The following is a 10,977-nucleotide window of genomic DNA, read 5'->3' as shown; positions in this document are numbered from 1 at the left end:
TTTTTTTTTTTTTTTTCTGGGCCAGCTTTAGCTCTGAGGCCTCGCTGCTGAAAACATAGATACAATGTTGTGGTCCGAGCCCGGCTGAATGGAAGCCCTTTTCTGGGGTTTTGTTTAGCTTCTTATTTGCAACATAGTATATAGTTGCTTAGAGTTGCAACTGAGAGGCTGGCAAGTTAGGCGGGGAACGTTGGAGTCTGCAGCAAGCAAGCCTCGTGCTCGCTTCAGTGCCTGGCTGCCGGCCGCCATCTTGGCTGACAGTTAATTTGCATATACTCACTGATTAGCCAATGAAAAGGGTAGCGGTCGTACGCCAATTACCATGTTTCTCTTTTATTAGTGTAGATTAGTTTCAGGTGTACAGCTTAGTGGTTAGACATTTATATAATTTACAAAGTGATAGCTTAATAAGTCCAGTACCCACTTGGCACTATACATAACTATAACAATATTATTGACTACACTTCCTATGCTGAACTTCATAGTCCCCTGACTACATTGCAACTACCAATTTGTAGTTTCTAATCCCTTCACCTTTTTCACCCAGTCCCCCAACTCCTCTACCCTCTGGCAACCATCAGTTTGTTCTCTGTATCTATGAGTCTGTTTCTGTTTTGTTTGTTCATTTATTTGGTTCTTTAGACTCTACATATAAGTGAAATCATATGGTATTTGTCTTTCTCTGTCTGACTTATTTCACTGAGCACAATACCCTGGAGATCCATTCATGTTGTCAGAAATGGCAAGATTTCATTCTTTTCATGACCATGTACTATTCTATTGTATGCATGTGCCATATCTTCTTTATCCACTCATCTATCAGTGGGCACTTAGGTTGCTTCCACGTCTTGACTCTTGTAAGTAACTTTGCAATGACCATAGGGGTACATATATCTTTTCGAATTAGTGTTTTGGATTTCTTTGGATAAATACCCAGAAGTGGGATTGCTGGGTCATAAGGTAGTTCTGTTTTTAATTTTTGAGGTTTCACACTCTTTTTTTTCAGTTGTTTTTATTGATTTCAGACAGCGAAAGGGAGAGGGAGAGAGAGAAACATCAATGATGAGGGAGAATCATTAATCGGCTGCCTCCTGCACACCCTCTACTGGGGATCAAGCCGGCAACCCCAGCATATGCCATGACTGGGAATCGAACCAGTGACCTTTTGGCTCATGGATCAACACTCAACCACTGAGCCATACAGGCAGCTCTAGGTGCACACTCTTCAAAGTGCATCTTCCTGGGTTATGGGTTCGCTGATTTGGGAACCTGTGGTTTTCACAGTCATTTGTGAGCTTGTTTTACAGCTGGATGTAGCTTAGCAGAAAGTAGGTGAAGTCATAGTATGTGCCATTACTCCCACATTCTAAAAAACTGCACATTGTGGGAAAGGGAGGTGCAAAAAGAAAATGGACTTAAAAACCAAAACTATTTGAATGCTGCTAAAGAAAAATCTCTCGTGACAAATGTTGTTTGAACAACTTGTACTGTTACTTCATTTTCTTATTACTAAGCTGAGAGAGCTGGTTTTACTTCTCTTGCTTCATTATATACCTCATAAATCTCCTAAATTGCTTTGAGATATTTTTAGACCACGATATGCCATAAGCAGTATTTTCAAGCATGCATCTTACTTAGTCAGCTTTTGGGCTTCCAAACAGTATATTTTATAGTCTTTGCTTTCTTCCTCACTCCTGGCCAGATAATGGAGTTGAGGGAATATGATAGGTTTTATTGATAATACAACTTTAAGGAATTCCTAATTAAATATTTTCTTCCTGTTTTAAAGCTAGATCTGAGGAGCAAAAGAAAGACCAAAAGAAAAAAAAATGTTGGTTATAATGTGACTCCAAGTTCTAAGGGGCTTGAGAAATGGCATTTGTAGGGAAGAGAATATAAAATAGCTCTTAGCCACTATGGTGAATGTATGGCTCTCTTATCTTTTGCTTTGATTTCTTTTCTCAGATAAATAATTCAGTGTGTTTCAGAGCACTTCTTTCTTTTAACGCTCGGCCCGTTAGCTCTGCTCACATTAACATGGATGGAGGCTCTTCTCTTGGTGCTTGTCCATCTATTTCAGTGTCTACAGCCACTTAGGGTCCACGTCTCTTCAGACTTCTTTACTCTGCATTGTTATGATTTAGCACTGAAACCACTGGCTCTAGGGGAAGCACGCTTATGCAGTGAGCTAGTTTTATGTCTTAATTCACACAGGCAGAGCTGAGAGTCTGTGTGCTAGCCCATTTATTTTAATTCATCAGTTATCCAGTAGCTCTTAAATCCCAATGTTGTGTTTGCAGACAAAGCCCCTGGCATTCAGGAATGTCCACATTCACTTGGGTGTTTTTAATTATCCTCATTCACTTAAACCCTAATGGATTTAAAATAGAAAAGTGGGTAATTGCTACAGCCTAACCATAAAGGCTTTATAGAATTATAAAGACTTAATGGAATTATTTAAAAATATAACTACCGTTTATTGATCATGCATTATAAATCAAACACTATGCTAATTATTTTATAGATGGTAGTTTTATTAAATATTTTAACAAACCTATGAGATGGAAATTATTTTATTCTATATATGTTACAGATGAGGAAATGAACACTTAGATTAGGCAACTTAGTGATGATGACATACACTTAAGAAGAAAGCCAGGATATAAACCCAGTTCTAATAGCCAAGTCCAAATTCTGTAAAGCTAAACCATAGTTTCCATATTTGTCTTTTTAAAGTCAGCAAACCTTTTCTGTTTATTTATTGACTAGAGGCCTGGTGCACAAAATCTGTGCACTCAGAGGGGAGGTCCCTCAGCTTGGCCTGCACCCTCTCGCAGTCTGGGAACCCTCGGGGGATGTCTGACTGATGGTGTAGGCCCGCTCCCCATGGGCCTAAGCCATCAGTAGGACATCCTTAGTGCTGCTGTGGAAGCGGGAGAGGCTCCCGCCACCACCACTTCACTCGCCAGCCATGAGCATGACTCAGGGCTTCTGACTGAGCGGTGCGCCCCCTGTGGGAGCACACTGACCACCAGGGGGAAGCTCCTGTGTTGAGCATCTGCCCCCTTATGGTCAGTGTGCATCATAGCGACTGGTCGTTCCACTGTTTGGTCAATTTGCATATTAGCCTTTTATTATGTAGGATTTTAGAGAGAGAGGAAGGAAGAGGGGGAGAGAGAGAAACATCGAAGTGAAAAAGAGACATTGATAGGTTGCTTCCTACATGCACCCTGACTGGGATTGAACCCACAACCAGGAAATGTGCCCTCATCGGAAATTGAACCAATAACCCTTTGGTGCATGAGATGATGCCCAACCACCTGAGCCACACCGGCCAGGGCCAGAGAAGCCTTTCTTAAACCCAAAACAGAAATGCTCATGGGAGTCCAGTGTGTAAAACTAATAAATTGCAACAAGAGAGTGTTGGGAGGCAGATAGAGGGTGGAGGGAAGCTACCAGAAACACCTCACCCCCTGCCATGGCCATATCTGTAGGGGTCCATGGTCCCCTATAGCTCCACAAAGCATAGTTCAGAACCCCTGCTCTGGCCACACTGCTTTCCCTCAAGCAACTCAAGTCCTGAGACCTGCTGTCATAGTAGAGATTCCAGTGGTCAGCACTGGAGAGGGGCAGGTTTTGCAGACAGCCCTACGGGATTAATTATCAAATAGGCTGTGCAGTGGTTAGGAACCCAGGCTCTTGTCAGATTTCTTGGGTTCAGTTTCTGACTGTGGCACTCACAAGCTGAATGTCCTTGGGTAACATGCTTAAACAATGTGTCCTCTATTTCCCTCCCCTGTAGAGCGGAGCAATGGTAGCACCAATGTCACCGGGCTGTGGAGAGCTGCCGGGGTTCTTGTCCCAGCATCAAGAAGGGTTCAGCAAATCTGGAGAAGGCTGTGCATAGATTAAATAGGAGTCCAGAGATGAAGCATAATTTTGAAAGGCATTGGGGGTCAGAGGAGCCTAGTTGAAGGAGCTAAATTCTAAGTTCTTAGGTCTAAGGTCTTCTCATCCCAGGACCCCATGCTTTTTCTTAACACAATTTGTCCTGAGGAGAGGCAGAGATATACACTTCAAAGGGTCAGGGTTTCATATACACAAGCATTGTCAGAATGGGGGAATTAGCCTATGGCTGTCCAGGTGTTTGGCCAGTAGGAGGCAATAACATGTAGATTAAGATGCCCTGAGCTGTCTGGCAGCCAAGCAATCATCCCTTTTCAGGTTTGGGGAAATGCCCTCAGCCATTCCCAGATGCAGCCCTGCTGAACAAGCTGGAATTGGTTTCCGGCAGAGAGCATTCAGTGAATCCACATAAGCCACGTGGTTAGGGCGGGGTTTGGCACAGAGGAAGTGCTCCAAGAACATCAGCTGTATGTTATCCCTGGTCCTTCAGCATCAGAGCAGCTGAGACCCACCCGCCCTCCACCAGCAGGAACAGGCTGAGAAGCTGTGCAAGAGACTGGCCCCGGGATTCTGTGTCAGCTCCCCTGTCTCACTCCATTAGGTCAACCCCGTTCTGCCATAATGATTCTCTGGGTTTATTATGGATTAGGGTATCCAGTGTTAACATATTTTTTCATAAAAATGCATTTTATTCTCTATTATTAATTTTTAAAATGTTATTTATTTGGAAATTGCTTAATATTTTTTAGTAAATTTGACAACATAGATAGCGTTTTTATCATCTCAACTCCTCCAATGAATTAGAGCTGAAAATAGTGGACACTGTAGGCAAATAAAGTGGGGAAAAAGGGAGGAAGGAAGAGGGGGAAGGAGGGAGAGGAGGTGGAAGGGAAAGAGAGAGAGAAAGGAAGGAGAGAGAGAGAGAGAGCCAGAGAGAGGGAGGGACGAAGGGAGGAAGAAAGTGGGAAAGCAAACAAGATAGAGAGAAGGAACCCTGTGCACTGATTCTATTCTTATTTGGATTATGGATACTCACTCTGGTCAGAAGATAAAAATCACCATTCCCCTGACAGTTCCCAGTGAGAAGCCATGGGATACTTTGCAGACCAGTACTGTGTTCTAGGCTTCCTTTAGTTTGGGGCTCTGTGAGCATGTCTAAGTACATTTTTTAAAGATGGTGCCATCTTTTCCTAGATGACATGCAACTGTTTGACTTATTTTGGCTCAGCTGGGTTTGAAATCATTTACTTGCTTGTTCAAACAGATGTGACTGCACCCCAGGCTACATCGGCGAGCACTGTGACGTGGATTTCGACGACTGCCAGGATCACAAGTGTAAAAACGGGGCCCACTGCACGGACGCAGTGAACGGCTATACGTGCATCTGCCCCGACGGTTACAGGTGCGAAGAGATGTTCACATCTGTGTGGAGAGTTAGGGCTCACGGGATTCCGTGCACAGTGGCCATTCAGTAACATCTAATCAGCATGTTTCTCTTCTTTCCTTAGTGGCTTGTTCTGTGAATTTTCTCCACCCATGGTCCTCCCTCGAACCAGCCCCTGTGACAATTTTGAGTGTCAGAATGGAGCTCAGTGCATCATCAGGATAAATGAGCCCATATGCCAGTGTTTGCCTGGCTACCAGGGGGAGAAGTGTGAGAAGCTGGTTAGTGTGAATTTTGTAAACAAGGAGTCCTATCTTCAAATTCCTTCGGCCAAGGTTCGGCCTCAAACGAACATCTCACTTCAGGTAAGGTTCCCCCCCGACCAGCAAGAGCCGATCTCATAGAAAGCCAAATCCAGCTCTACAGCATAAACACGGTGGTGGTTTGGGAGTGATGTTATTTGTCACATAGACAGTTACAGGCCGCAGAACACAATAACAGACAGCACCCCTGTGGGAAAGCGTCAGTCTTCTCGCCAACATTTGTGTTTTTCTAAGCTAAGTGGGAACCGGGCATTTTTATTCATTACTTGTTTGAGAAAATCACACACACAGTAACAAAATATATATCTTTGTTTTGTGCTTGGGTAAAGGCTTTTTATTCATTTATCTTTATGACTGCAGTCCGGGCTCTACACTGCAAAATATCCAGCGAGCATCTTGCAACTTTTCAACCGGAAACCTTTGAGAATAGACATGAAATTAACAAACAGATTTATTGCTAGTCTCTCCACCAAGTCACCTTTACCTTTGAGTCAGTGATTCAGTGCCCTGTAGACAAGGTGAGAGTAGATTAGAGGTAATCCCTGTAGGTGACAGGGGGCAGGTTAGTTTTATCCAGTAAATAAAATATTTTATATGTGTTGAGTTCAAATGGCTTTAGCCTGTTTCCTATCGGTCCCACTCTCCATTTGGTTTACCTTGGCACCCAGGGAGGGGCGGGGCGTTCTTTAGAAGTCACGGGGAATGGGACCCCGGGAGGCAGCCAGGCCTTCTTTACGAAAAAGCCTGTCTCCCTGGCTGCCAACATTCGCCACATTGATTGTTATGAGAAGTGCCCAGTGCTGTTTGGGCTTAGGTCCTAACTTTAACAGAACTGCTTCTTTAAAAGCCAGAGAGCAGGACAAAAAGAGAAATTTCCCTCTTCTCATGCCATCACTATGAAGAATTCACTTCTTTATATGAAATATGAAAGTCGACCTTGCTCAGCGCAGTCGCATTTCACATGTGCCATAAATACAGTCCATTACAGAAGCAGGGCGAGCAGGTGAGTGAAAAGCTCCAAGTGCAAGCACAGGCAGCGGTGTTTACTTAGGCGCATGTTATTGTTCTTTTTCAACAGAACAGAAACACCACCATTTTTATTCCTGACTAGACGTTATCATTCTCTGCTGAGAAAATATAGTTGATAGCTAAGGAGGAAAGCTTGGTTTCCGTTAGATATTGTGCACTCTAATGCTGTGGGAACTATTTTTCAGCTTTAATTTCCCGAAGTGTAAATTAGGTATGTAAATTCCTTGTTTTTGCATATTTCATGGGACATGCATCTTGAAGCTTTGGCATTGCCCATATGTACAGGAAGAGTAAAAATATGTTTATGAATGTATTTTTAAAGTTCCTTAGGAATTTATTTGCAAGGAAGTAATTTAGACTAGGTCATCTTTCAAGTAATGATTTCAACGTACAGTATCGTATTTTCTCATAGCCATAAGGAAAACATAAAGCTTAGAAAAAAACCCTTCACTAAGCAGCCTTGTTTCTTTCTGATGAAATGTGTTTGGGTGACGACCCATCCTACTAACGGAAGTGTCCTTCCCCCTAGATTGCTACCGATGAAGACAGTGGGATCCTCCTGTACAAGGGGGACAAGGACCACATCGCTGTAGAGCTCTACCGGGGACGCGTGCGCGCCAGCTACGACACCGGCTCTCACCCGGCCTCTGCCATTTACAGGTGAAGATCTCTCAGTTACTGGGAAAGGTGAAAACCATTGTTTCATGAAGCACTGCTTCTCTGTTGTTTTGTAATGCGGAGGGGAGGGATCAGTTGGCTCCAGCAGACTCTGTGGTGAGTGTGTTACCCATGGCATGAGTTGGATAATTGCAGGAAAGTCTTATTACAGGACTACAGGTCTCCCCCGCTACCCAAGAGTAGAACCTTCCCACAAAACCCTTTGTAAACCGAAATGGAGTAAAGCAGAAAAGCCATTATCTTAGGACATATCTGCTAAAGGACGCACAAAATACACAGAGGTAGAGCACAGATGTTCTCACACGCAGTTCAAAGCTAGGGGGGCGGGATGCTGAGATTCTGGGTATGGGTCCTGGGAAGGAGCTTGACCCTACTACAGTTGCTGCTCCGGGCGCCTCACTGTCTCTACAGAGGCTCACTGAAAAACAAATGCTACTAGTATTTCCCTTTCTAAAAGAAAGTGTCTTATCTTCCCATTCCTTCAGTCAGATTCCTTTCTTTTGGTTAGGAAAGCAGATGCTAATGTAGTGTCTCTCTTAAAGTAAAGTGGAAGTAAAGTGAACTTTTGAAAAGTGGGGAACACCTGTATTTACAAAGCTTGGTAGGGGTAGTATTTTGCCCTGGGGCTAGAAAGGAGGGATGCTGCTCCCACCCATCTGCTTGTAGTAGTGAGAGGAGGCAGAGCCTATGGAAATATAGGACCAGAAAAGGAATGTGGAGAGGATTGCAGGGCAGGAGCTCTGACCTTCAATGAAGTGAGTCCCCAGGGAAGGAACCAGGGTTTTATTTTTTATTTTTTATTTTTTATTTTTTAAATATATTTTATTGATTTTTTACAGATAGGAAGAGAGAGGGATAGAGAGTAAGAAACATCGATCAGCTGCCTCCTGCACACTCCCTACTGGGGATGTGCCCGCAACCAAGGTACATGCCCTTGTCTGGAATCGAACCTGGGACCCTTGAGTCCTCAGGCTGACGCTCTATCCACTGAGCCAAACCGGTTAGGGCGGAGCCAGGGTTTTAAATATGCAACCTCACTCTCCTACCTCCCAACAGTCTCCTGCCTGGTGCTTCCCTGTGGCCAAATCAGATGCCAGAAAACAATGAGCCCACTAATCCCAGTAATGTAAGTCACACTGGAGCTTCCTAGGGCTCAGAGCCCGTAAAGATCTGTGGAGCATAGCTCTAGAGAAACAACTGCAGTAGAAACTCAGCACAGTGAGAAATATAAAGTTACTCTTCATGCAACACATGTTTATTGAGCACCTACTGTGTGCTAGGCCCTGTTCCAAGATTTCAGGAACAAAACTCCTGCCCTTAGAGAACTTTCATGTAATAAACCAATGGTTGCATAGAATATATCATAGATAATTTTATCATTCATTTTGGAAGTCTTTTTTTAAATAATATAATGATATTGATGATACATTGGTGACGTGAAAGGGAAGATATTTATGAGGCATAAGATTAACCTTCAGAGCCCCTCTGTCATCCTGCAGAAAAGTTACCTAGTAAATTTCCTCACATGTAGAAACAGAGTAGTCACACATTTAGAGCAGGGTCATAACGCTATATGCAGTCTGTTTTCCTAGGCAGGTAATTTAAATGAACTAAACAGACCAATTGAAAGAAAAGAATATATTCTCATTCTGTTACTTATATATATATGATGATTATTGATTTCAGAGAGGAAAGGAGAGGGAGAAAGAGATAGAAATATCAATGATGAGAGATAATCATTGATCGGTTGCCTTCTGCACGCCCCCTACTGGGGATCGAGCCCACAACCCAACATATGCCCTGACCAGGAATTGAACTATGACCACAGGGTTCATAGGTCCATGATTAACCACTGAGCCATGCTGCTGGGCATCATTTTGTTTCTCTTGAAGAGATCTAACGTTTAAGAGACCTATTCCTTTATTACAAACAGCCTTGATGTTGGCAATACAATAAGAGTGGTTGTGACTGGGGTGAACCAAAAGCAAATCTTTGTCCAAACAGGACTAGGCTACATCTCCTCAGTTCTCCCTGAATCTGCCACGTTTGCTACAACTCCAGCTTTTCCAACTAAAGGCAGAAATATGAAGTTTTTTAACTATAAAGTTTTCCCTCCTTTAAATATTGATTCAGATTATTTTAAAATACCCTTTGTGGTGAACACAGTGCATCTGTACGCCAAACAAGCTTGACAACCAATATGTGGGCATTGATTGGGACTAAGTAGAGATACTGGCCTGTATGTTGTTTGTGTTATTCATATATATATATATAATCAATGTGTTTCAAAAGCCTTCATATCCTATTTAATCCTCCATAACAGTTCCAGGAAAGTCAATGCCAATTGTAGCCATGAATGGAATCCTTTTGGTGGTGAGCTAACCCATTTGGGAATATTTACATCATGGAAACAAACACATAATTATTGGTTTCCAAGTGAAATGAGATCGTTTCTTCATCTCCAAATGGTAATGAATTAGTGCCAACACTGAAGGTATTGATAGGCCTTAAATCATATAGCCTCAATTTGATTCAGCCCATAAAAAGATTGCAGAATATTGATTTTGTGGTTCATTTTTGGGATTGATGTTTTTGTTTTATTCTATGCAGTGAAACAGTAGAATACTTTCAGAAACCATAATAAAGGCTCTTGAGGTTAGCTTATTAAAGCTAGTTCTCACAAAAATATGTATATTTAAGGCATTTCTAGATAAGTTGTAGAAACCAGGATAAGTTATATCCAAATGAGAAATTACTATAAAGAGCTTATTTTGAGTTTATGTTCATTACCATTTTTGCCTAACAAGCAATAGAGTACACCCTGTGGCATTTATAAATACCTTTAATACCATGTGACTCATTTTACAATATGAATCAGAAGTCTAGGAAAAGCATCGTTTTTAACTAATGCTTGCTCTTCAGTTTATGGCACAACACTCAAGAAAAGTTATTACATTTTTTAAGGAAAAGAAAAGAAACAACAATTACCTGAAATTCAAATAGAGAGATGATAGTCTGACTGAATTGATTAATATGTATTATATGTAAACTAGAGGCCCTGTGCATGAAATTCGTGCACAGGTAGGTCCCTAGGCCTGGCCAGCGATCAGGGCCAATTGGGGTCTTCCGGCTGCCGGCCGGGGCCTTCCTTCTGGCTGCCAGCTGGGGCCTTCTTTCCCCAGTTGCTGGCTGCTGGCCAGGGCATTCCTTTTGGCTGCCAGCTGGGGCCTTCTTTCCCCAGTTGCTGGCTGCCGGCCGGGGCCTTCCTTCTGGCTGCCAGCTGGGGCCTTCTTTTCCCAGTTGCTGGCTGCTGGCCGGGGCCTTCCTTCGTTCTGCACCACTCCCTGGTGGTCAGCGCATGTCATAGCAAGCGATCATACTCCCGATCTCCTGGTCGAACTCCCGAGGGGACACTTTGCATATCAGCCTTTTATATATATATATCCTAGTGGCCCAGTGCACGAAATTTGGGGTGGGGAGGCTGTCCCTCAGCCCAACCTGCACCCTCTCCAATCTGGGACCCCCCTCAGGGGATGTCCGACTGCCAGTTTAGGCCCGATCCCTGCTGGCCCGATTGCCCACATCACTCTCACAATTCAGGACCACTGGCTTCTAACTGCTTGCCTGCCTGCCTGCCTGATTGCCCCTAACTGCTTC

General features: G+C 43.3%; 1 protein-coding gene across 11 annotated transcripts in view; it reads left to right on the top strand.

Moving 5' to 3' along the window:
* The window catches only part of SLIT2 (slit guidance ligand 2), a 346,357-nt gene that overhangs the window by 316,788 nt on the left and 18,592 nt on the right, over nucleotides 1–10,977 (top strand). For all 11 annotated transcript variants that reach the window (XM_014532277.1, XM_014532270.1, XM_014532275.1 and 8 more), the window contains 3 exons: nucleotides 5,171–5,308; nucleotides 5,415–5,655; nucleotides 7,172–7,302. In XM_014532277.1, coding sequence (XP_014387763.1) covers nucleotides 5,171–5,308; nucleotides 5,415–5,655; nucleotides 7,172–7,302 — 510 coding nt within the window. The remainder of the gene's footprint in view (nucleotides 1–5,170; nucleotides 5,309–5,414; nucleotides 5,656–7,171; nucleotides 7,303–10,977) is intronic.

Source organism: Myotis brandtii, unplaced genomic scaffold (genome assembly GCF_000412655.1).
Source record: "Myotis brandtii unplaced genomic scaffold, ASM41265v1 scaffold869, whole genome shotgun sequence".
Classification (NCBI taxonomy): Eukaryota; Metazoa; Chordata; class Mammalia; order Chiroptera; family Vespertilionidae; genus Myotis; species Myotis brandtii.
The sequence above is the reverse complement of the archived record's forward strand: the minus strand, read 5'-3'. Positions and strand labels throughout refer to the sequence as shown.